Source organism: Colobus angolensis, unplaced genomic scaffold (assembly GCF_000951035.1).
Source record: "Colobus angolensis palliatus isolate OR3802 unplaced genomic scaffold, Cang.pa_1.0 Scaffold74, whole genome shotgun sequence".
NCBI lineage: Eukaryota > Metazoa > Chordata > Mammalia > Primates > Cercopithecidae > Colobus > Colobus angolensis.
In genome coordinates, this window is record NW_012121154.1 from 11,010,325 (window position 1) to 11,038,036 (window position 27,712).

Sequence of the window (27,712 nt, forward strand, 5' to 3'; positions counted from 1 at the left end):
AAAAAAAAAAAAAAAAAAAAAAAAAAAGCGAAAAAATTAAGCTTGCAACCATATTAAATTGATGTAGCGTGGGACTGCCTTGTTAATTTCAGAAAGCTGTGATAATGCTTTGTATATCATGTATGTGAAAGCATGCTGTCCTTCAAATAATAGCAGTGCTATGAACCCTCCCCCGGCAAGAGTGGGTTTTGAGTTGTATTTTAGTGGTTTAGGGGAATCTGTGAGACATGCAATCTGTGAGAATGGGTGGTCAGTTAGTGGACTTAGAACCAAGGTACACTATCCAGTCTATTCAGGGAGCAATTCATGACTTTTTAGGGTCAACCCATACTTGAGTCAGGCTGAAGGACTATGGCCATTAAAAGAATGCCCTGATACACAATTGTGTTTATTTGTTTATTTAACAGAGAAGAAAAATATTCTCTGATCAATAATACTCCATGTTTTCTTAATGTTTTTCAAGTCTTCTCTGTTGATTTGGAGATACTGTGGGAATATATGGGAAACGAGGGAAATCACTCTTTTTACTGCTATAGGATTTGATTCAGTGATTTAGACCAGGTGTTTAAGGAATATGTTATAGAGTAGATAAGAAGGGTAAAAGCCAGACTGCTTTTGTAAAGCACTGTTTGGACTGACCTTGAAACAAGGTGATAAGTCCACGCCAAGCAGAAATGTCAAGATTCCCTAGGTTGCTTCTTCACTGATTTCTACTTTAGTACAATTCTTACAGAACATTTTAAAAAAGGAACTGTAAACAGGAGCCTGTAGAACAAACCTGATGCTGTGAATGAAATCACAGGTCTCTATCTCTAATCCTATCAGTGTTCTAATTTTAGTTGCATTCTTTCCTCTTCTTGTTTAGAAAGTGGTTGGTGGAATCAATGAAAAAAAAAAATTAGGTGAGCATTTCAAACATAGTATGAAGGCAGCAATCCCTCTGTCACCCAGGCTGGAGTGCAGTGGTGCCAACTGGCTCACTCCAACCTCTGCCTCCTGGGTTCAAGTGATTCTCCTGCCACAGACTCCCGAGTAGTTGGGATTACAGGTGTGTGCCACCACGCCCAGCTAATTTTTTTGTATTTTTGTACAGATGGGGTTTCACCATGTTGGCCAGGCTGGTCTCGAACTCCTGACCTCAGGTGATCTGCCTGCCTCAGCCTCCCTAAGTGTTGAGATTACAGTTGTGAGCCACCACACCTGGCACATTCCTTTTTTGGACTTTTATTCAGTGACAAGATGTATGTATATGTCTCACAATAAATTAAAAATTTTGTTTTATGTTTTATTTTTAACTTATTAATTGTTAACGAAATAGGTTAAATTTTAGAGATGGGAGAACCTTTGCCTTTTCCATTTTTGTGTTACCTCTGCAAAGAATCTGCTGCTTAATGTGGCATCTCCGTATTTATTTAGGAGATTATATGCATGACTTGGTAAAGTCTGGTCCTTTATAATCCGCAGTTAATAGAAATATAGGAAGCAATAAAACATTACCAATTTGTAGAATCATTTTCTGTAACCATTTGAAATGCTATTAAATTATACATTCACTTTAACTTATCACTGAAGCAAGTGTATGTGATAAGAATATTTTATCTATGGCACTACCTGCTTGGTCTAAGTCCCTCTCACTTCACCATGGCATTTTGCAATAGTGTTCTATTTCACTAATGAAACACCACACTCAGAAGAACTATGTATTCCCAAATAAAGGCAACAAAAATGTCATTACCATTGATGAGTGCCTAATGATAATGCTGGATTGTTTTTAAAAAGCTTTAGCTCTGTAACAGAATTCAGCTATATTTACAACAACAGGAGAACCTACAGTCAAATAGGAAGAGATTATATATACATATATATGTTAAATATTTAAATATTTATTGAGAGTTGTTGATATGGTTTGGCTCTGTGTCCCCACCCACATCTCATTTTGAATTGTACTCCCATAATTCCCATGTATTGTGGAAGGGACCAGGTGGGAGATAATTTGAATCATGAGAGCAGTTTCCTCCATAATGTTCTCATGGTAGCGAGTAAGTCTGATGAGATCTGATGGGTTTATCAGGGGTTTCCGCTTTTGCATCTTCCTTATTTTCTCTTGCTGCCACCATGTAAGACATGCCTTTCACCTCCCACCATGATTCTGAGGCCTCCCCAGCCATGTGGAACTGTAAGTCCAATTAAACCTCTTTTTCTTCCCAATCTGGGTATGTCTTTAGCAGCAGCATGAAAACAGACTAATACACTTGTCAAAAGTGAAGCATGTACAATGTGTGTGCTGTGGACGGTTAAGCTGCTCAGTTCACAAACACTACCTCCACACCTTAGAAACAAGTGTGTTAACGTGCCACTGTCAGTTTTGATCACAGGAGAACACATGCATTTTTACCATTATTATAAGGTTGCCAGAGTCTGAATCTTGTAGCATTGGTTTGGGCAGTGTATGGCAAGGGAACATTGATGAAAAGTATATTGGTTGTTTGAGGAAAGTAAAATTCATCCATCAGGTGCCAAGTGATTCCTCCATTGATGGAGAATTGTAATAGAATAGAGTGAGATCTCTCTGGGGTACCTAGGAAGAATATAACACAGGTATAAAACATATTATGATAAAAATGGGGAAATGGTATGTTCTTAGCTGAATCTTTAGGCATCAATGCATACGTGAACTTATTTTACGTGGAGGCTTTATAGTCCAAATGCTTCAGAAGCAACTTAAGGGGATGACAGGTTGGGCTTTCTGTATATCTCGAAATACACACCAAACCTTGGATGTGCACACAATAATACCTCTCTTTCTCTCTGAGATATGCACAGACATCTTTCTGTATTTAGGAAACATTGCATCAAAACATTTTGATTCTACAGGCATCATGATTTTACAAAGGGTCAAACATTTAAATCTCAGGATATAAACAGAAAAACTACTTGAATATGTATTATATCTACCATCAATTTGTTCAAGAAAATTATTTAGTTAATATGAAAAGTCAGAATGACTAAGAATAGGCTTTTTTTTGGATTCATATCTGTAAAAGAAAAACCACATTTTTCACAAGTTAAACATTTTAAATTTTAGATTTCTTTTAGTTACAAAGTAGTGGTGGAAAGACTCAGGGACATGATGATAAATTTAACTACCATAGAACTAATAGGATTACAGCTATCTGAAATTATTTAAAATCAATATTCCCCCCCTTATATTAAGATAAACTTACATTAAAGAAAAACACTTGTAAACATTTATGTATACCAATATATGTTAGCTCTTCCATATAACAAAACTTATGGGCCTTAAATCTGTGATTTCTTTGTGGAAAAGGAATTGCACAGGGGAGAATTCTCTTGAAGGAAAATAATGAATTCATACTTACCTTTTGCTATAAATCTAAGTGAAAACTGGACATACATCGTATTTGTACAATCCAGATCTCTTGAAATAAGCATCCTTATTCCTTCCTGAAAATAAAAACATATATGTTAAGCAACTTTTTTTTCACTTGCAAAATTGTGTCCCTTTGATTTTATACACCTAACTTGCATTAGCCAAGTAATAAATACATATCATGATCAAGAAGCAAATTTTGCCTAGTTTAAAGGAAATATGGGATGATCCTTGTTTCCCCTCTCTAAATGGCTTTCATATCCTGTGCCTGAATGACACAGTTTCATTGTCTCAACTCTAAATCATACTTTTCTGTGACTCTTCTAAAAAGTGGTGCAAAAATGATAGCATTACATATCTACAGGCCTTTTTAAAAAATAGACTCCTTTGATCACAGCATGTTATGAGAGGAGTAACGAGGAAGCAGATGGAAAATGTGCCAAGTGCTCCCGCTGGAAGGTGGGAACTAACAGGTAACTTTCTCAGGGTTCCAAGGAGTCTTAGGAACTTACTACTCCTTTGCTCACTCTGATAGCCCCAGGGGCTCTCATTCAGGCAGACACACCACCACCCCCCAGTGGGTCAAGTTAAATAAGGCAAAACTAAGGCAAGGCCTGATGCTCAGGCTGTAAGCATTCATGCAGAGAAGTCAATGAACAAGGAAACAGACCACATTAGCTTTCATAATTTTTTCTGCTAATTTAACTATTTCTGGTTGCCTAGGATTGACAACTCGAAAGGTTCTTTTCTTCATGGGTACATAGGATTGCAGTGACAGCCAGTAAAACAGAATTTCACTATGAAAATAGCGTAAGGTCCAAACAGGTCTTTCAGTTTTTCAGCTGCAACTTCCGAATGATGTGACTCTACAGATGTATGGCTGTGTGACAATAAGTGGACCCTGTCAACTGATTTCTCATCAACTAACAAATGCCAAATGTAATTTTAGCTAAAAGAGAACATTTTTCCTCTTCTTCATCATATATATTATAGATCACATTGCTCAATAGCTGAAAAAAATGTAAGTAGAGCAAATTCCACAATAGCAACCATATGTTGAGTGCCTATACACGCTGGGTGCTAAGATAGACACTGTACTCATTTAAAGCACCTAGCACTACTAAGAGAAAAATGTGATTCTCATGCTGCAGATAAGGAAACTAAAACTCAGGGAGGGAAAGTAACTTTCTCAAGATTACATAGTTTGTAAGTGGTGATGGTAGGATTTGAACCCAGATATGTCAGATTCTAAAATGTGTATCCTTTATAAGATACTAGTGTTTTCTTTATTAAACTATCTTTTGGTTTGGGGAGAAAAATATCCAGATAATGCCAAATGTAGAATTTGAAAATTATTTGATGTTGTAATGAAAACGCAACTGCATTTAACCTATCTCATAACTTCACAAAGCACAGATTCATCCTTCCAGAACAGGTTGCCATGTAAAAGCCTTATATTTCTAGTCTTTGTTTTTTCTTTTATGCCTAGTAATTCACTGCTCTGCTCAGTCCATGATACCTAACCCATGAGTCTTCTTCATTTCTTCATGTCTTAATGTCTTTACCCTCTTCCTTATACACTTGCATAAAGCCTTGGATTTTGTTTTTTTTTTAAGAGACAGAGTCTTGCTCTGTTTCCCAGTGGCTATTTATAAATGTTATCATAGCTCCCTAGAGACTCGAACTCCTGGCCTCAAATGATCCTCCCACCTCAGCCCCCACTGTAGCTGGGACTAGAGATGTGCACCACTGTGCCTGGCTAAGTGTTGGATTCTTTTAGAGCTCAATGCTATGCGGAAGTTGAGGTTCGGAGGAAAGGTCCCTTCTTCAGATTGTAATGAAAAAGCTTTGAGGTAGATAGTTGATAGATTCAGGTAATAAATATCCCTTGCTAACATCAAAATATAGAAATACGATTACTCTTTCCCCTTGATTATGGAATGCAAGTATAAAATTGTTCCCATGCGTCAATACAAGCCACTCATAAAGGGACCTATTTTACACTGTATTTTGTAGGAGCAATTTTATTGAAAGTGGGCATGATTTGTAAACTGAAAGTATCTTTCTTTTATATTTGCAATATTTGTTTATAGGTTAGCATTTTGTATTGATATTTATACAGCAGAACCATCAAACTCTGCTGCCACATATATTCTAGTTCACACAGATGTCTTTCTTTTCTCATCCTTTTTCAGGTTCAGTGATCCATTTGTGCTAAATGTGAGAAATTCTTTTGTAACAAACAAGCTATTTTAATAGTAGATAGTATTCCTGAATCTGTAAACATTAAAAGAGACTATCATATCCTTTTTCGTGAAAGAATGACTTTCTAGGTCAAACTGCAACCTACTGAATGGCACATGCTGAGTCCTCTCTACATCTTGCAGAGCTGATAGATAATATGTCTAACACATAGAATGCTTGGCTGCTCTTGCATTTGGATGGCTAAAGGGAAAATACAAAACACTATGCATCTTTCTTGTTTCGAGGATCAAAAGACTAGGTTAATTCTACCACTTAAAAATTTATCAGATAAAGATCTGTCAATTACAAAAAGTTATAGGACTTCTGCTTTTTAGTCTTGTCAGCTGGTTCAAATGGGTCAGATGTGAGCTAGTGGTAACGAGAACCAACATCTTAGTCAAGACAAAACAAAACAAACCCCGCTGCCCCCAAAACCAGGAGTCTCCACTCTGAAATGTTCTACCTCAATTTCTTCAGTCCCCTCAAAACTCTCAGGGACTTGTAAATCTTTCTCAGGCACTATGCGTTGCTTTCTTTCTCATCCAAAACTTGAGAAGAATTTGGATTCATGCAAGGATGATAACTGGCATCTATTAACTATAATTGAAAAAGTTCCAGGGTATCTAATTTTCTAGGTGTTAGATGTTAATCATTAGGGTTGTACAGAAACCCATGCAGGTTTTTGTCAAAGACTTCATTTGCACACCTAGGTAAGCCAATTTCCCCACGCTGAGAGAGATGGGTGTGGCATGTATTCACATATGAAGATGTGCCAGCTTAGCACAGAGTGTCACACAATTGCTTAACATCTCTCTAACCGAACATCTAGGTTGAAATACAAGAAGATGTTTGAGAATGCTATTTTACTTCTTAAATATTTCGTTTTCTTTTCTTTTTTTTTTTTTTTGAGACAGAGTCTCACTCTGTCACCCAGGCTAGAGTGCAGTGGTGCGACATCGGCTCACTGTAACCTCCACCTCCTGGGTTCACGCCATTCTCCTGCCTCAGCCTCCCGAGTAGTTGGGACTACAGGTGCCCGTCACCACGCCCGGCTAATTTTTTGTATTTTTAGTAGAGACGGGGTTTCACCGTGTTCGCCAGGATGGTCTCCATCTCCTGACCTCGTGATCCGCCCGCCTTGGCCTCCCAAAGTGCTGGGATTACAGGCGTGAGCCACCACGCCCGGCCAAATATTTGGTTTTCTTAAAGTCACCAAATGGTTCTATGGGCAGAAAAAAAGAGAAAAGAAAAACTACAGAGCGTTCATAAAGTCATTCAGGAAATATTCCAAGTTAAATATTTAGTAACATTAAATCTTAGATTTTGGAAATTTACACTCTAAAAACTATATACATATAAACTTATGTATATAATTCCAGCAGGAAGTAAGGAAGGTCTGATCACCAAAGCAGAGGAAAAAGTTTATGCCCAAGTGATCATGAAAAAGTGATTGCACTCAGAAGAGGAAACAGGGTTTGGGCTAAAAGTCAATAACTATGTATTAAATATTATGTCATTTGAAGAGATTCAGAAATGCATTTGTGTTGAGCAGTGACTGAAGAAGACAATGTTAGTAGTAATGTTGGGAAGGAGAATCTTATCTGTATCTGACCCCTTTAAAAATTAGAGATGTGCCAGATTTGATGGTTTCACCATTCAGATTCCCCCTCTCTGCACCATACACTTCAGGCCAAAGGTCAGGATGCAAGTTCCCATTGAAATCATCTTTAAGAATCGAGGGCAGAGGAACAACAGGAACACAATAGGGTCCACCAAAGCCCCGGTCACACCTAAGAAAGAGAGGGAGTGGAGAAAAGACATTTGTCACGAGTTCAAAGAGCCATATTTATTTTTGAGTTGCAAAGAAAGAAACTGCCAGTTTTATTAACTTACACACAGCGTCCAGCATCACAAATCCCTCGTCCTGAGCACATCCAAGGGCACCCTGAGGCCAGTACAACATTATCAATCGCCCAGGTATCAGCCCCCACAGTGTAGTTGGCCTGAATCCATCTGAACCGGGTCCTGGGAGAACTAACCAAAGAAAACACACCATTGGTTTGATGAGCAACTTTGAAAACACAAGGACATTTATTTTAATTCCCTTTTCTCTTTAAAGTGCCTTCCTCCAGAGTCCAGTTGTCTCTTCCTTGACGCACTTTATCTTCCTACTAAGTAGTAGGAAATGCTGTTTTCTCTTGACTTATCAAAAGGAGAGTAGAAAGCATGTTATTTATGTATTTCACTTTTTTTTCTCATGTAAGAGTCTACAAACACATGTGTGAAATGGAAAAGTTATTTTGAAATATCCACTTGTTTTGTTTTTGAAATACATGCAGAATTTTAGTTTTTGCTTTCAGACTCTTATTGCTATTCAGTACTGGGAGGGACTGAAGGTGATAAACATGAGGAAAAATTGGAGTCTTACAAAATTCTGGCAGTGAGGTCTCTATTTTACTGTCCCGGAATGGTTTCTGAGAGTAAATGGAAGCCCTTGATACTTCTGCACTCTACTTTGGTTCTCAAGGCTCTGGCTTTCTAAAGCTGAGGTCTAGAATGATATGATGCATTCTCATATTTTCTATTTATTTGCAGTCTGTTATTTGGAGTATCTTGGGTCACAAGACTGCTTTATCCAGAAAGAGATGCAGACTTATCAATCAACAGTAACAGCTCCTGACTTAGGAAAAGTTTGCATAGAAGTGTGTTTGTCTATTATGTGGAATGTGGAACACAGTCTACTTGAAGTAGAATTTCAGCAGCACCATTCTAAGTAGTACTGTTTCTCCTACACAAGTTCTCCAAGGATGTGACACAGCTGTCGGCATGGTGGCTTTAACATGGAAACCTCATCACGGTACCACTGTTTAACACCCATCAGTGGTTCCCCAACACGTGCACTGTCAAGACCAAACTATTTATGACGACATACATGGCTCCTCCATTGTCTGCCCTCTTTCCTGGCTCCAGACCTCCTACTTCTTACCTCGCAATTTATATTCTGGCAACACTGAACACTTGAATTTCCCCATCCACTCATGCTTTTTCTGGCTTCCTGGATTTTGTTTTGGCTTATACCAGCACAAATGCTCTCTGGCTCCCCTCTTCTCCTGGATAAGCCCTACTCAGAGTCAGCTGGCCCATCAACTCTTTTAGAAAGCTCCCTCCAGTTCTCCCCAAATGAGTTAGGTAGTATCCTCCTGTGTTTCGATAATATCTCTGAGTACTTTCTCTGGTATCATCTTATAGCATAAATAGCTGCTTAGAGGTTTGTTATCCTAAATGCAGTGATGTGCTGTGTAACGACATTTCTGTTGATGATGGACTGCGTTTATGACAGTGGTCTCATAAGATTATAATGGAGCTGAAAAAAATTCTTATTGTCGATTGACATCTTGATGATTCTGACCTTGTGTATGCCAAGGCTAATAATGTGTGTTTTTGTGTCTTAGTTTTTAAGAAAGAAGTTTAAAAAGTTAAAGTTCTCAAAATATTAAAAGCTTACAGAATAAAGATAGAAAGAAAACATTTTTGTACAGATGTACAATGTGCTTGTGTTTTAAGCTAAGTATCATCACAAAAGAGTCTAAAGGTTTTAAAAAAGTTTATAAAATGAAAAAGTTATAGTAAGGTGAATTTATTATTGAAGAAAGAAAAATATTCTGTTTTTAAATTTAGTGGAGCCTAAGTGCATAGTGTTTATGAAGTCCATAGTAGTGTACAGTAATATTCTAGGCCTTCACATTCACTCACCACTCACTCACTGACTCACCCAGAGCAACTTCCAGTCCTGTAAGCTCTGTTTATGGGAAATACCCTATACAAGTGTACCAGTTTTTAACCTTTCATACCATATTTTTATTGTACCTTTCCTATGTTTAGATATATAAATACTTGGAATTATGTTACAATTGCTTACAGTATTTAGTATAGTAAAATGCTGTACAGCTTTGTAGCTGAGGAGCACTAGGCTAGATCATACAGCATAGGTGTGTAATGGGCTAAACTATGAAGGTTTATGTAAGTTCACTCTATGATGTTCACAGAACAATAGAATTGCCTAACAATGCATTTCTCAGATGTGTCACCATCGTTAAGTGATGCATGACTTTAATATATTTGGATCCCGGCATCAGCTTATTCATTTAGTACCAGAGTGCTTAAAACACTGTAGATATTCAGTAAGTGTTTGTTGAATTAAAAAAAAAATGAGTAAATGAGCTACAAGTGAGCACTATTTACAGCTTTAGCAGGCATAGGAAACTATTTTAGGCTAAATACTAAAATGTTTTGGCTTCCTGAATTTTCCCTTGCCACTTGGTTGTACATGTCTGGATCAGGTTTGCACCAGGAAAACAGAAACCACTATAAATTCTTAACACAGAAAGAAATTAATGCAAGGAATTGGATGTATAGAAAGTGGCAGGGCAGAGAAGCCAGTAGAAGCAGTGAGGAAACCAGCGTTTAGCAAAGTCAGGAGGCCACTTACTATGAGTCTAAGACTGGACGGACACAGGGAGGAAGTGTTGCTGCTGGTGCCCAGGGACCAGGGTCACCTGGAGGGCCACCCAGGGGAGCTAGAGCCACAGAAGTTGGCCAAGATGCAGTTGAGGCAGAAAGAAGGGGTAGGAACACCCTGATTTATCCCTTATTTCTCCCCTCCTTTCTTTTGCCAGTGTCTGACAGCAGATGTAGGAGGCTGGGAAATGCAACCTGCCATTCAGAACAGAGCACAGGAAGGGAGAGGAAAGGATCCTGGGGGGAGCAGTCCCAGGAGGTAATCAGTCACCATAGTACCCGTTAGTTCCTAGAAACATCCTCCAATGATCCAAATGCCTACGCCACAAAAGTGGGAGCCTGCTGTAAGTCAGCACAACTCTTGAATGTGATCTGAAATGCCGGGGAGGGGAAGACAGATGCAAAATAATATGAGCATTCCAAAGGAACCAACCTTTTGTTCATATTGTGGTACTGAGATGAAAAAAAACTAAGGGTACTCTCCAATATGTGGTAATTTCACATATTGCTTAGTGTGAATAAGTATCAGTCTGGTTTATGGGCAGAGACTTATTTTTACAACAGTTTAAAAATGGAATCTGGTGGGCAGCCTTTATGTTAGCAAAGAACAGAAAAGTTCAGCCTCGTAAAGCTTTTGGTGCTCTCTAGCCACATTTAAAACTTGCAACCCAAAGCACCCTGCACTTTTTTTCTTCCTGGCACTTTCATGCATAATTATCATGAAAGAATAATAGAATCCCTAGGCCGAATCACAATTATTTTCAAATTAAGTGACAGGCACCCAATGTTCTGATATGTAGCCAAATGACAATTCTCACATGGTGGAGAGTGGAAGGTAGACAGTGATCCGCTTCCAATTCTGGAATCTTTCTGAGGTGTAAATTGAACTTTCCGTGTAGTGCAGACAGCCAATGGTTGGAGGAACACACTCTTCAGTGACAAGATGCCAGTCCTTGCCATTGTTCAGAGAATACTGGAGCTGTACACTGTGTGAGCTGCTGAAGGGCTTGCTACAGCCCATGCTCATTTCAAACTGCAGAAAGGTAGATGCTGACACATGAAAATCCCAGGTCTCAGCATAACGAGGTTTTCCTGAAAAAAAAAAAAAAGTCAATGATAGCATATATGTGTGTCATTTTCTTATTTGGTGTTTATGCTTCATAATAAACATTTTCAACAGCAAACAAAAATCACGGCGTATCTTTAATGCCCCAAATGTGCTTTGACTTTTCTTCTTATGTTTTCTGTTTTTATTTGGTTACCACAGATTTTGAAATATGGAAGGCTGCTAATTTGAAGAGCATTACCACCTTGGAAAGGGCTAACATAGTATCTTTAAAATACTGATATATTACAGTTGTACATATTTTTGTGGTTACATGTGACATTTTGATACATTTATACAATATGCAATGATCAAGTCAGGGTAATTGGGATATATATCACTTCAAACATCTATCTTTTTTTAAACATACAGTCTTAAGTCTACAACGTATGAAACATAGGAATGTCTTTTCATAGATTTTTTTTTTTTTTTTGCTCTTCTTTTAAGAAACCTTACTCATATCATTCACGTTCCATAAAAGACAGTTCCAACAAAAACCATCACTAGGATCACCAAGTTGTCTTAGGACAATAAAACTTCCTTTTTTTCCCTGAGAGCCACCCTCAGCATGGGTAATGAGGCACAGTTTTGCATTAGAAAGTTTCCTCCTGAGTTTTAGTTAATTTAGTCCTCTAGTTAATCAAATATTCTCCTTTTATTTAGTGATAATATATACCTATGTTTTCAGTGAATATCAGAGCAGTATCCATGGAGAGACAGTCAATATCAACTTGACCTCCTTGGATTCGATACCAGTTGGCTTGCAAATCTATGGAGCCATCAAATTTGTCTTGAAATCCAGTTTGAGAGCTGTCATTCATTCCTATAAGAACATCATCCAAGGCCCACTGGGCTGAATGCTTCCCTGCAATCAGATGAATAAAGGAGGTTAGAGAAGGTTTGTTACATAGCAATATGAATATCTTCACGACGGTGATTTTAAATCAAATTGTCTAGAAATTGACAGCAGATTAAGAAACACACAGTGCAAGGTGGGTATGGATACTCCATGACCTAAAAGCTACCAGAAAGCTGGAGTGAGCAGTAAGTTACCATGTTGCGGCTGCCACCATCGAAACGCTGTTGCAGGTGTCTTCGCCTCCTGTGGCAGGTCAATGGAAATGATCTGTGGTTCCAGGAAGGACATGAAGTCCAACTCTCGAAGCAAATGCCAGAGTATCCCATTGTCATTTGAATACTGAACAATAAGCCCTGAGTTAAAAGACATAAATCCAGTTACTTGGACACTTTCCTAGAGGGAACGAACAGTATTTCTTAAATGGTGAGACTGCAGCAACCTCAAATTGTGTCTCCTAGAATAAGAGGGCATATTTGTGTAACTTCCAAGGAATGAATTAGTGGACCCGAAAGCTCATCAATTTTTTGACAGTTTCTAATGCACTGACTCCCAGGAAATGAAGGAAAAAATACATAAGCTTTTATAAGACTACTCAGCTTTGTATGAGTGATGAGTAAGTTGGTAAGGGGAACATAAAAACCCACTATAGATCATGTATTTGAATTTTAGATTCTGTTCTGAACATTACAAAATCTCATATCATTATTACATATTCAGAAGAAATATCTCAATCTCCCTGGCAAAAAATCAAGTAGCTCTTTGTTGCCGAAGCACAAGACAGTAGGCACTGCCTGGTCTGAAATTCTATTAAGCAGAAAGATCCCTTTACTCGCACTTCACACTTTGTCAGACCTTGGTCAGCGAAGCCTAAGTGAAACCAAATTATTAAGTGGCAAAGCAGAAAGGTTCACGCCTCTCCAACGTTAGTCTGACTTTTGTTTCTCTGTGTCACCTTTTCCCCTTTTCTTGTCCCAGTCATCCATGCCCCTCCACTGTCACTAGGGTGATATGATCCAGGGAACCGCACATTAATGTGTAAGGGACCTCATGTCCCTTCTAAAAGAGGGTGCAGAGAAAGCGTAATGTTGAATGAAAGGAAAAAGTTGCTAAGGATAAAATTGTGGGAATCAATTATGTACATATGTGTGTGTGTATAACTAGGTAGAAATCAGTGCCCATGTTAAGAATAAGACTGTGCCAGCCTTTATACCCCCTCTTTGGTAGGAGGGGATAGAGTGGTAGAGGGTATTGATCTAATTGCCTATTCCATAACTTTCCTAAGACTGGCACTGCATATTCATAATTACGACTAGGGATACTGAACCACTTTTTGAGTCTTCATAGAAATTATGCTCAGTAAAGTTGTTATTTTCATTATTATTATTACTTTTTGAGACAGGGTCTCACTCTGTCACCCAGGCTGGAGTGCAGTGGCATGATTACAGCTCACTGCAACCTCTGCCTCTCTGGGCTCAAGTGATCCTCCCACCTTAGCCTCCCAAGCAGCTGGGACTACAGGTGTGTGCCACCCCACTTGGTTAGGTTTTGTACTTTTTGTAGAGACGGGGTTTTGCCATGTTGCTCAGGCTGGTCTCAAAATTCTGGGATCATGCGATCTGCCTGCCTCAGCCTCCCGAAGTGCTGAGATTAAAGGCATGAGTCATTGCACTCGGCAAATTCTTACTCTTTTGGAAAATTGTAATTTTTTTTGCTATATAGAATCTTTCTATTTCTCTACTCTTGACTAACAAGAATTTCTCAACCCTTTATCATGTTGGATAATTATTTTAGTGTCAAAAATATTGCAATAAAGTGTAGTGCTAAAAGAATGCTGTTTATGGCTAATTAATTGCACGTGGAATTATTGCCACTACATCTGACAAAGGATGATGCCAGGAACAAAAATGACAAATATGCTAAAATCAGAAATCTCAAGATAATCAAACCTACTGTATTTAAAATAAAAGAACTCATCAGACTGAAGGAGAGGATGAAAATCTGTTCAAATAACAGAACTCTTTGGGGAGAAAGCATGCTGTATACAGGTGTGGGGATGAGGGTTACAGGTTCTGTTGACTAAGGTGAGACCCACGTGTTGGGAAAGGGACAGCCACACCAAAGTTCATGAAGAAAATGGAAGCAAGGCTGTTTGTCTTTATTCTAGTCCAGTTGAGGAATGTGCGGCATAAGCTCCAGTCTCCAAACTCCGATGTTGCTCAAGATACGTCCTATGGGCTTTTTAGTGTGATGTTGGATGTCTGAGGGTGCAGACACATCAAAATTCAGGTTTTCTTGTGGTTACTAACTTGTATTAATATGGTTTAAGTTTACAAGATGAGAGAGAGACTGAGATTGAGATTACTTAGTTATTTTGGGATGACCTAATCAGAAGGTAGATAATACTAGAAATGAAGCATCATGAGATAAACTGTCACTGGCTAGTCCTTTATAGTGCCTTTGACTCAAAGTATGGTCTGAGACCAGCACCGGCATCACCCTGGAACAGGTTTTATAACCTGTGATGGTTTAAAAAATATGTCCACACATTCTTTGACACTCCTCCCTTCAAAAAGTGGAGCTTAATTCTCCTCCCTTTGAGTGTGGATAGTCTTAGTAACTTGCTTCTAATGCATAGAATATGGTGGAAGTAATGGTGTGTAACTTTGGAAACAGTCATAAAAGGCATTGCCGTTTATTCTTTGCTCCCTCTCAGATCTCTTGCTCTGGGGAAAGCCAGCCTACATTTAGTAAGGACATTCAAGCAGCCTATGGACAGGTCTACAGGGTAAGAAACTGAAACCTCTTGCCAACAGCAGAGAAGAACTAAAGACTTTTGCCAACAGCCATGTAAGTGAGCCATCTTGGAAGTAGATCACCTAGCCCTGGCTAAGTTTTCCAGTGACTTCACCCCTCCTGCCTTTTGTCTTGACTGCAACCTCACCAGAGACCCTGGGCAGCACCATTTAGCTAAGCTGCTCCCAAATCCCTGACTCACAGAAACTGTAAGATAACAAATATTTGATGTCTTAAGCTACTTAGTTTTGGGATAATTTGTTATGTAGCATACCACTCCAATCCTACTAAATCTAAATTTGCATTTTAACAAGCCTCCCAAATGACTCAGGTGCACATTAAATTATAAGAAACATGGCTCAGGAGGTGCATACTTCATTTGGTTTCTGCCTTCCTCCTCATTACCTTTTTAAGGAGTGTCACATACACCTTCAGGCCTAAAGAGATGAGACAAGGTGTAAAGAGATGAGGGCCCCAGTTCCAAAGGACAAAGAAGGAGAGCCTCCCAGATAACAATGAGAGGGTCGAGGAATGCAAGAAAGGGAAACAGCAATATGCATATCTCATATCACTTGCTGAACCGCATTAGCCATGTCATCTAACACACTGTACATCTGAATAAACCAGGCCCTTTAACTCATCTACCGAGTGTTTAAGGCATGTGAAACACTTCTCTTTTTAAACAGCAGCTCCATCTGCGTTCTGCCCAGTCTTACTGAAAATAGCATAATTTTGATTTTAATTCCAAATATGTAAATTGATGCTTCAACTTGAGTAAGTAAAGAATCTCTACTTTCATCAGTGGAAGAGATTTGTTCAAGGATTTAAGCAGATTTACATTTTAACAACCAGTTTTCAATAAAAGGCTAAGAAATGCCCATGGGATGTGAATTATATGGCTGGCACTGAGTTTATGCAAGTGGCTCAAGACTAGCTGAGAAAAAGTTGCTTGTTACTAAAAGGATACTGAGGGCAATGTGCATCGCAGGGCAGAAAACAGCACTTGTAAACAGAAGGTCAATACAGAGCAAAGACTCCTGTCTATTATACGATAAGCAGATGCTTTCTATTCTAACTTGCTTAGGATTTATTTTTTTAGGTCATACATAAATAAGGGTATGGATTTGTAATTTTCAGAAGGGTTATACACAAAAATTTCCCTTATATTTCAATGTATCAAATGTCATTTCCTTGGTGAGCCCCCACCCAAACTATTTTTGAGTCTTGAAATCAGCACCTCCCACTGCGTAAGTTTACTTTCCACCTCACCAGGCTATTTCTTTCTGTCTAACCCTTACAATCTAACATTTTCTTGCTTATTTCCTTTCTTGATTGCTTACTACCTGAGTCTTCTCGCTAGAATGTAAGTTCCCCTGAGGACAGGGATTTACCCTTAGGTGGTCATTAGTGCCCCACTGGTTCTTCACCCTCTAGTGCATGGTAGGTTTATGCTTCTTTTCTCCTTCACCACACTTTCTCTTTCCCTCTGCCACATGGCTGGCAACATCCAGAATCTATGCGGGCGGCCACCTCATTATTCTGGGTGCTGGAATGAGGACCTCGGGTGACCCATGAAGAAAATGTAGCACAGGGAAGAAATCATTTTATTTTAGCCCACTGGTATTTAGAGGTTTATTTATTATTGCAGCATAACCTATCTCATCATGAGGGACATATCTGTCTTTTGGTGATACTGTATCAACAAAAGCACCTAGAACAATGTCTGGTTTAGAACAGATTCTTAATAAATATTTATTGAAGAGATTAGGGAATGCAAAAATGGTCTATAAAACCTTCTATACTGCTTCAGTAAATAGATGACTTGGATAATTACTAGACTAAAAGTACTGAGATATTCAGTAAAAGTTATTAAAGCTTTCGGTTAGGGATAAGATGGCCAAAGACATGGAGAGCTGATGAACACAGCTGCTGGTAGCTCTACTGACTAATAGGTACTGTTTAAGCCAATGTGTTTTACACAGTCATACTGAGATATTAACAAACTTAGAAGGTGCAAACTCTTCACATGTTGCTGAGACCACGGTTTAGAGGAGGACACATCTGAGAAACCTATGAATTTTGTGCAAGGAGTCAGTTCACATTCAAGGTCCCCTAAGGAATTACATCATATCTGTAGAGCTCCTAGAGGCCACCTATGCTTCAAGCCTTTTGCATTTCTTTCAGAACTGAATCATTTGAGGCCGAAGATGGTAGGAGTGCCTAGGGAGGGTGGAGTTCGGCACAAGTAGAGAAGCAGTATAGTATGATGGTTACGGCATAAATTCTGGAGCCAGCGTGAGTGCTTTGAATCCCGGCTCATCCGCTTATTTAATGCACGATCATGGGCAGGTTACTTGACCTTTCTGTGCCTCAGTTTCTACATCTGCAAAATAGAACTAATTATATTACTTATGGCAAAAGGGTAGGCTGGAGATAAAATGAATTAACACCAGTAAAACACATGGAATAGTGTCTTGCATATAATAAGCCTCAGTAAAAGATAATATTTATTATTGCCAAGAACTGCTTCTCCTACACAAGGATTCTGGTCTGCCCAGAATATAAGTTTATGCGCAGAACTAGACTTTGATCTGCATTCAGTAATGCCCTGTGCAGACAAGTCTCTAGCTTCCATGCTTAATGTAAGAGTCTCTGATATTGTTTTAGGATTTTTTTTTGTGCCTCCCTATGGATAGTATAGACCAATAGGGTTCCCTAAAACAAATGCCACTTTGATTCTGCCTACACCCAGAGCAGACATGATATATTTCAGGCCTAAGGATCTGTATAAGATATCTTAGGGATCATGGCTCTGTGCAGCTGCCAATTCTACAAAGCAGAAGAGAAGAGAAGGAATGATTCAGGGTATCAGTTTGCAAAATCCTGGCCAAACTTTGGGAGGAAAAAGGACTAATCTGCCAATAGTAACTGTAATTTCCAAGGAAATATAGCAGCTTACCTTCATTTCTAGTTCTTGGTTTGATGCAGGTAATACCTGAAGTTTTGCTTCCAATTTGTATATAAAATTGAACGAGTCTGGGGAATAAAAGCTTCAGTTTACTTACAAATAAGAGTTCAGAAGAGTTTTAACCATTTGCATTTTGATACTTTAGAAAAAAACCTCCTGTAATTATTAAGTACTACTTTCAAACTCAAAGGGCATATGACAAGCAGAAAATACATAAATTATAGTAAGCTAATTCAGTAACCATTTAGAAAAAGTTAATTAATATGACCATTCATTTTATTCTGTAATAATGATCTAAACAAAAGGAAACTGTTGAATATCACTTCATTGTGACAGTCTGTTATAATGTAATGGAATTACTAAAACGGAAATTGAAATACCTTAAATCTAGTTAACACTATCATTGGAAACTCAAGATGAAGATTTTTTAAATTATACTTTACGTTCTGTGATACATGTGCAGAACGTGCAGGTTTGTTACATAGTATACACATGCCATGGTGGTTTGCCGCACCCATCAACCCATCATCTACATTAGACATTTGTCACTCAGGCTGGTGTGCAGTGACACGATCTCAACTCACTTCAACCTCTGCCTTTTGGGCCCCAGTGATCCTCCTGCCTCAGCCTCCTGAATAGCTGAAACTGCAGGCATGCGCCACCACACCCGGCTAATTTTTGTATTTTCAGTAGAGACAGGGTTTTGCCATGTTGGCCAGGAGGTGGGCTTGAACTCCTGACCTCAATTGATCTACCTGCCTCAGTCTCCCCAGGTGCTGGGATTACAGATGTGAGCCACCGCATCCAGCTAAGATGAGGAAAAATCTAACTTAAGAAGTTGAATACCATTATTTGTTTAGAGTCAGATAATTACCTGTCAGTTGCTGATTTAGACTCACTTGGTTAATTTTTCACAGCCGGCCTTCAGTCAGTATGATGTAAATTACGCCTCAGTCCATAGTGACCAACAGAGAGTACCTGCTTGACAGGCACACCTCTGAGAGAACAATGCAGATGGAAAGGGATGGAAATTGAAGGCATCACAGGACCCCATCATGACACAGGACCCCAGTTTTGTGAGGAGATCTAAAAATTTTAAACATTTTTTTTTCTATTTCTTTTGTTCCACTTCTCAAATAATTTAATTGCTCTTTTAAAAAGCAGTTTTATTTTAGGTGTACTATTATTTCCTTTGATCTTAAAAACCAAACAGTTCTTTATTTTACCAGTAGGTGTCAGTGTAGGCATTTAATATTTCTGGGCACCATTTAAAAATAAGTGAATACAAATCAACTCAGATAAACGAGGACGCATCATTTTCGAACATAGAATGTAAGGTTGGAAAAATCTTTGTTTCACACAGCACACGCTAATAATAATACCAAACTGTTTTCATAATAATATCAAACTTTAGAAAATCAAGCTGGCATACCGTAGACACACAGGTCTTGGTGATGACCACACATGGATTCATGAATTGCGGCACGGTTTTTGTAGAAACCACCTATTTTATTGCAAAGCTAAAGTTATCTTCATTTTTACATATCATAATCTATATACAGAAACATTATTGTATAAATTCTCAATAACAGAACAGAATGTTTTAGGTTAGACCACACCGTGTGGTAAATAATATGTTTGTGAAAAAGCGTACTAGTTAATACTTCTTACCTGATGTTCCTGGTGTCCAGAGGGACCGTCCTGGCTTCCCTTTTCCCTGGGCCATTGAAGTACAGAGACTTGCCATCGTTAAGTGTTCCACAGCCAGTTCCAACCTGGGCGCCTGTTATCTTGTACCACAGAGGGCTGAGCTTCCCCTCAAACCTATCGAACATCTCATTGTGATTGGGGACATTTGACACACAAGTTCCTTGTGCCACTTCAGAAAAAAAATAGAGAGGAGAGATGCTTTGTTGGAATCATCAAACATGAGAAGGTCTATTCAACACATGGGCGAAGGAAGAATGTCCATATGGATTAACACGGGGGAGAGAGGCCACGTGAAAATTTGTATCTCACAACTGTCGGTCTGAAAGACAGCCATCACTACCATCATCCAAAACACTATTCTGCCTCTGTAAGTTTTTATTTTTTGATAGAGGGAAGACATTGGGGAGACATTGGGAACCATACCTTTTCATAGTTCCTGCTGCTGAGGATTTGTGTAAACTGAGAAACAGATTTCATTCACAATAAAATCTGCTCATTTGTTGTCCTATTCTAGGATCAATAGGGGCAGTCAGTCTCAAATTAAAAGAAAAATCCTTGAAACTGTGAGGGACAGCACTCTCCATAGAAGGCCTGCAACAACATATGTTTGTCTTTGGTCATGCGCCAGATGAAGGCTAGAATACTGAAAAGCTGGGAAGAAGCCTTTTGAAGTTGTCTCCAGGAAAAATAAAAAAAAAAAAAGATTTTGAAGCTTATAATATTTTCTCCAGTTTTACTCTTTAATCTCAGCTCTTTTCATTTTTGCTTGTAGCAACATCCAAAGGTCACTGAGGTCAGAGATACTTTTCTCATAGAGTACTCTTTTGGCAGACTTGGGTTTATCATAAGATGCATTTTTATTTTAAATGTGTAAAATTACATCTCCTATAGATAGCGATGCAGAGGGCTCACAGAGGCCACGCAGCCATACAGCGTGTGGTTAAGAGCTTCAGTTTGGGTTTTGGAGAATGACTGCCAGGGTTTGATACTCAGCTCCAGCAACTCCCAGCTGAATGATCTCGGGAGAGTTACTGTGCCTCAGTTTCCGTAAATATAAATAGGGCTTACGGTACTGTGACAGAGTTATTGTTAGAATTAAAGGGGATGAAATAAAAAGAACCTCGATGTCTGGCATGAAGTAGGATCTCAAGCAATATGAATTATTACTGCTATGAATAATAAATCCTCTTTAGGAAACGAAATTTGTATTAGCATGTTTCCTTTCTGGGGCAGCTCAAAACTACAAAATATCCTAATATCTCACGTGCCTGGGTTGCGAATTCCTACAATTCCTAGACTTAAAGAAGAATAAATTCAGAATTTCTTTCTTTGGGAGAATAGCATGAAACACAGCAACTAGAGATGACTATTTTACAATAAAACCCTCAGACACATGTATTTAGCCTTACCAGTATAACCCAGGTCACAGAAACACACTCCTGAAATGCAGTCCCCATGGCCGCTGCAGTAACTGGGACAAGGCTCAGATATGTACACTCCATCTAAACCAAATGGAGGCACGTTTTTCTGTGAGTTGCTCTCCTGGATCCATCGGAATCTGGTCTTGCTGTTGGGAAAAACAACACACCTGTTTCTTGTACTAACATCTCATATCAAAGCATTGGAATATAGAAAAAATCAGAAAAATTCAACAGAGACTTAATATTTATTTCAAAGTCATGTCTGCTTGACGCACTTAACCTTCATAAGGTGTCTCTCTCTCAGACCTTTTTTCTTTTCTTTTTTTTTTTTTTTTTGAGATAGCATCTTGCTCTGTCACTCAGGCCGGAATGCAGTAGGGTGATCTCGGCTTCTCGGCTCACTGCAACCTCCGCCTTTCAGGTTCAAGAGATTCTCTTTGGGAGGCCGAGGTAGGCAGATCACAAGGTCAGGAGACTGAGACAATCCTGGCAAACCCTGTCTCTACTAAAAATACAAAATGTAGCCAGATGTGGTGGCATGCGCTTGTAGTCCCAGCTACTTGGGAGGCTGAGGCAGGAGAATTGCTTGAACTGGGGAGACGGAGGATGCAGTGAGCTGGGATCGTGCCACTGCACTCCAGCCTGGGTGACAGAGTGAGACTCCATCTCAAAAAAAAAAAAAAAAAAAAAAAAAAAAAAAAAAATTCTCATGCTTCAGCTTCCAGAGTAGCTGAGATTATAGGCATATGCCACCATGCCCAGCCAATTTTTGTATTTTTAGTAGAGATGAGGTTTCATCATGTTGGCCAGGCTGGTCTCAAACCCCTGGCTTTATGTGATCCACCCACCTCAGCCTCCCAAAGTACTGGAATTACAGGTGTGAGCCACCATGCCCAGAATGATTTCTTTTTCAGCATAAATGTTTGAACATTTTCTCACCTTCTGCTCTTTTAGTAATAAAATCCAGAAAGATATTCCATTATTTTACTTAATTAATACTTCACCCTGCTATCACACTCAGTTTATGGAGAAGAGGCTGTTTGGGAACGTTTGAAACAATCTGTCTTTCTTAGGACAGATAAGGGAACTCTGGTTATTTGCTGTCGACATCCTTCAGGCAGGGAAGAGTTAAGTTTGTACTGACAGCTCTATTCACCTGTGCCTTCCCTCCCTTCCTCTTCATCTCTCATCTTTAAATCACAAATACCAGTTTTAACTGCCAATGAACAAAAGGAGGACCTGGTCCCAGTACTTCAAAACCCTGGAACACTAGTGGGCTGGGCTACTGCCCAGTTCTTCATTTCCTAGAACAATAGTTTTGAGGTTGCCAAACTAAAATTTGTCCCAATTGCTTTCCAATTTTTAAAATACATCTTTTCTTTTCCAACATATGGAAACACACACACACACACACACGCACCCCCCTGTGATTTCATACCAGGGAAATACCTCTTCCTTCTCAGTTCCGCTATAATCAAAAGATGAAAATGTATTAGTATATCTACATTCCAATTTATTTTGCTGCCAATATTTATAGACTTTTGAGTTAATCCAGCTTCTTAGTACACAAGGATAAATAATCTTAAAGATTAATGAAGATTGTTAAAACCATAGATAAAGACAGCTCCCTCTCCCCTCTATTATTGTGAGCAAGATCAGAATGGATTTCTTTTTGGCTCTTCAAGTGGCTTTGGAAATTTGGCAGCACTGAACCATAACCTTGGCTTTTTTCCCCCCTTCATTATTTTAAGTTACCTACTCATGGCAACTTTATAAACTGTAACTAGTAATGCTGTTTATTAGGTTTAAAAATTTTCGAGATAATTGCCTAGTAACGTAAGCCCCAAGCCCCAGTTTCAGTGCAAGAGGAAGGTAAACATACAAATATATTTCCTTTGGAGCTAATTTGAAATATATTGGTCTTATTCTTTTTAAGGTAAAAAGAATTGAATTAAAGAAGTTTAGAAAAACAAAGCAAAAGCAAAAAAAATGGTATAGTTGTCTTAGTGTCATGGACCTTGGGAAAATTCCTTCCCTTGGAGCTGTAACATTATTCAGCCTCTGAAGGTATCTGTCCTCTTGAAGGAAGTAAAGGGAAATAATGAACACCAGCATTTGTCAACTACTCTTAAGGAAAGTGTTAAGGCCTCTATGCCTCTTCCAAAAGACAGACTGCATGTCTGTGATAAATGAGGAAAACATGCCAATTCCCTAATACAAGTCCTCTTGGATTAGAAGTCATGCTTGCTGCTTCTTTTTTATGTTGCTATGATAGAACCCAGAGAAACATGGATCCACAGCATCTGTGGTAAGGGAAGTAATGAAAGAGAAAGGAAAACTTCTTTCTCCCACCCCAGGCTCTTTCGCCTGGGCAAGATGAGGGCATCTCCCCATCAGTTGCCCCATTTCATGGAAGAAACCAGCTCGGATTTGGGCCCAGAAGCATTCAGAGGGTTGAAGAATCCTAAGTTTACGTAGAATTTTAGAAAAAGTTTTGGCAATTTGATACTGAATGAAGGACAAATGAAATCCTTTGACCTGTCTCTGATTCTTGGGCTCTTACAGATTTTATTATAAGAGAATCAAGTTCCGATTTGGCCAGAATGAGGAGGTATCCTTGCTTGCAGTTATAGATCCTAAGGCTCCTATAGACCCAAGAAACAGAATGCACTGTTACATGTTTGAGAAGGTGAAAGACCCCAGGAGCTCAGTACTAAGGAATGCTTATTTAGATTTAAAAAAGAAAAACACCAAAAGACTAATCATTTGGTTAACAGGGTGAGTCCAGAACGTGGTGAATCATAGCTGCAAGTCCTAGATAGAAGACTGTATTTCAGAGTGAAAGGGCAAGAGATGGTTCCTTTTTCTCTTCTTTCAATCTTTGCTAGTTTGTTTTTTGTTGAAAGGTGCAACTCAAAGCAATAAAGATTTCACTGGCCATGACCTCAGCACGCTTGCTTCATTTCCATTTCTCCAAGTTATGCCTGGTTCCTGATGTCTGTGGCCACTCTGTTCTCTTCTCAGTGGCAAAATCTTGGGATTGAACACAAGTGATTTAGCAACCTCAGGGTTTCTGGAATAGGCGGAAGAACTGGTAAATAATTTATTATAAAAACTAGTCACTGAGAGACCATCAGAAGAAGGAAGGAAATAAGTAGGCTAAAGTTAAGTTAGTAAGTATGTCTCATTTCTATACTTTTAAAAAAGTAGAGGAGATACAGCCTTGCAATTGTGACTACTAATGTATTTGTGCACATGTTCTATTCTTGCCTTTTCAAGGAGACACAGAATGCGGAACAAGTTCTTAAGTAGCACTGGATACATTTTGGAAAAATATGAAAAAGGAAGGTGTCTTCATTATAGCTAACACCTACTGCTGGTCTTTATTCCTTATTCAACATCCCTTCATTCAATTGACATTTAGAAAGCATCTACAGCATGCTAGGCACAGTAGTAATGCTAGTAATGCTATGAGGAGCAAAACCCAGACATAGTTCCTGCCGTCATGTAGCCCACAGTTAAGTGAGGAGACACACTTAATCAAACACCCACACAAATAAATGCACCTGTGCAACTCCGACAACCATTAAGAAGGACATAGAGAAGAGTATCTAACAGAGGTCTTGACTTGATAGGAAGGTCTAGAAATAATCTAGAGGAAGTAACGATTGAGAGAAAGTGTTTAATTTTATGTAATTTTATTAGAAATAGATCATAGGCCAGGTGCAGTGGCTCACACCTGTAATCCCAGTGTTTTGGGAGACCTAGGTGGATCACTTGAGGTTACGAGTTCGAGACCAGCCTGGCCAACATGGTGAAACCCCATCTCTACTAAAAACACAAAAATTAGCTGGGTGTGGTGGCACATGCCTGTAATTCCAGCTACTCAGGAGGCTGAGGTGGGAGAATCACTTGAACCTAGGAGGTGGAGGTTTCAGTGAGCCAAGATCATACCACTGTACTCCATCCAGTCTTGGTGACAGAGTAAGACTCTTATCTCAAAAAAAAAAAAAAAAAAAAGTACATCGTAGTGTGATTTGACTATTCTATTCAAAAAGCATCCCCTTTTGTTTCGCATGTCCCAGATAAGGAAAAAGAAGAAGATATCAATCTTTCTCTTTGTTTCCTTCCCCAATTTTCATTTTTGGTTGGAAGATGCCCGAGTGAATCAATTTCTACACCTGTACCCTTCCATCACCACACAATTCAATGTGATGTTGCATCTGCCTCTCAAATTAGGAAGGTTTCTGCTTGTCCTGTGCAGAGATGCAGGGTATTCTGCAGAATACTAAGCAACTTTTTTTCGCAGGGTATTCTGCAGAATACTAAGCAACTTTTTTTCTAGTCCTGCCCAGAGACAGCCACTTTTTGTACTCTACATAGGATACCTAGAGCAGGCTACATAGCATACTGCCTGGATGGGGATGTCTCTGAGAGTTGTGAGAGGTATACCAACATATTTTCACCATCACCAATGTGTTTTCTGTAGGCAAGAGCCCAGTGAATTAATATGAGCACAAATGGCTCCTTTGAGAAAATCAGCTTAGACTTATTTCTGAAAGAGCAATTTTCTTGTAACTATTATAAGCATGTTTGCCTCATGGCAAAACAGCTCCGAATTTTAACAATTTTAACACTTAGAATTCTCAGTTTTCCAACACCGCATTTGGAGATATCTGAGTTTAACATATTGCAGAAGGAGCAACAACAACTCATTTACTTGGGGTAAAGTAGAAACATATTTACTGTTCTTTAGTTGAGGGCTCTTCATCACAAATGCCATCAGCCAGCAAGCTGGATGGTATCCAAATTAACCATGACACTGGATTCTAATGATGAATATTTTGTCTTCCAAAAGCTGAGGTCTAAGAAAATATTGATACATTGGGAGCCTCAAAATACTGGCTCATTTTGTGATGCTAAGGACAATCTGCTCTTACTTCCCATATGTGGCTTTACCAACTGGGTTATTTCACCCAACAACACACCTCAGTTTCAGATTCAGCTATATATTTTATTGCTTAATTTTTTTTATTTCCATAGTTTTTTTGGGGACAGGTGGTTTTTAGTTACATGGTTCTTTAGTGATTTCTGAGGTTTTATTATAGTGTACCCATCACCTGAGCAGTGTACACTGTAGCCATTTATCCCTCACCTTCCTCCCAAACTTCTCCCTCTGAGTCCCCAAAGTCCACTGTGGCATTCTTATGCCTTCCCGTCCTCCTTCAGCTGTAAATTCATTATTGGGCTTCAGGGAAATGAAACAAGATTTGTATTCCTTGGCTCCTCATTGTATCATTGTAGCAATGATGTGCCACTTGATGGCACAATGATGTGCCAACTTCATGGCACATTACACCAATCTATCTGGAAGAGCTGCGGTTGGACCACAGTTTTGGAAAGTATGGAGGGAGGAAGGCAGTATTGGAGGTGAGGAGTACAAGGGCTGCACAGTTGGAGATGGGCAGGAAGCAGGATGACATAGCTATGTAGCTGCAAACACAGATATGTTCTTACGGAAAAATAAAGATGTTCTCAAGGGGTGAAACCTGGAGAGTACAATCAAGAGCTAAGAAGAACAGTGGATGAAGGAACCACTATCAGGGAACAGACCTGTCTTAATCATTGGAACGTTCTTGTCCTGGACATTGTTCTTAGAGGAGGGAGCCCTAGTAACAAGTATCTTGCTGCATTTGGAATTTCTGAGGGCCAGTGACTGCTATATGCTTCCCATTCCTTCCTTTTCCATTATTATTATTATTATTACTATTATTATTACTTTTGAGTGGGAATGTCTATTGTGGTTATCCTGCTGTTGTCTCACCATTTTATGTTCAGTAAGGGTAAAGTAGATTACCTGTCTTTACAGGTCTAGAGATCAAGGACCCACATTCACGTGCCAACCTGATGGAGATAATACAACAAGGGACTTGGTGTCTGGTGCTGTGATGGAATGAGAATTTGGGGAGTCTTGGGAGGACAGTGAATGCATTTTTCAAGTGGAAGAGATGTGAATTAATGGGCCTAAAACAGACCATGGTATATAGTTACAATAATGCCTCCCACTTAATCACACTTCCTTTTGTATACGCTCCTCTGCAGTGCAACTTTAATGCACTTCTTATAAAAAAAGGAAGTCTCTTTAGCCACCTTTTAAATCTAGACTGGCTTTGTGACTTGTTTTGACCAAAAAGATGTGGCAAATGAGATGAGGCTTTGCAGTTACTTTTCCTCTCTTGGAATGCTAGAGCCCACCTAACTGAAAAATACTGAGATGAAGACAACATGGAGATAAAGGTCCAGCTGACCCAGACTCCTACCAACTCATCAACTGAGTGCAGCCAGATGATGGAACCCAGGAAGACCAGCAGAAGAACTGCCCAGCCAACCCCACAAAACCATGAGAGATAACAAATCATTATAATTTTGAGCTCTTAAATTTTGGAGAAGTGTGTTGCATAGCAATAGGTAACTATACAAATATAATCCTAGGCTCTATTGAGGAATCTAAACAAAAAGTAAGGAGGATTTTTCTTTAATTAATTAATTAATTTTATTTTATTTTTTATTATACTTTAAATTCTAGGGTACAAGTACACAACATGCAGGTTTGTTACATATGTATACATGTGACATGTTGGTATGCTGCACTCATTAACCTGTCATTTACATTAGGTATATCTCCTAATGCTATCCCTCCCCC

The 27,712-nt window shown here is 39.0% G+C and overlaps 1 protein-coding gene across 1 annotated transcript in view; it reads right to left on the bottom strand.

The window, feature by feature from the left end:
* RELN (reelin) overlaps positions 1-27,712 on the bottom strand; it is a 536,970-nt gene that overhangs the window by 89,062 nt on the left and 420,196 nt on the right. The window contains exons 29-38 of the mRNA XM_011927764.1: positions 20,998-21,155; positions 19,550-19,757; positions 17,870-17,946; positions 12,312-12,470; positions 11,935-12,123; positions 10,972-11,245; positions 7,529-7,669; positions 7,248-7,425; positions 3,381-3,465; positions 2,396-2,578 (exon numbers count right to left, since the gene is read on the bottom strand). Coding sequence (XP_011783154.1) covers positions 2,396-2,578; positions 3,381-3,465; positions 7,248-7,425; positions 7,529-7,669; positions 10,972-11,245; positions 11,935-12,123; positions 12,312-12,470; positions 17,870-17,946; positions 19,550-19,757; positions 20,998-21,155 — 1,652 coding nt within the window. The remainder of the gene's footprint in view (positions 1-2,395; positions 2,579-3,380; positions 3,466-7,247; positions 7,426-7,528; positions 7,670-10,971; positions 11,246-11,934; positions 12,124-12,311; positions 12,471-17,869; positions 17,947-19,549; positions 19,758-20,997; positions 21,156-27,712) is intronic.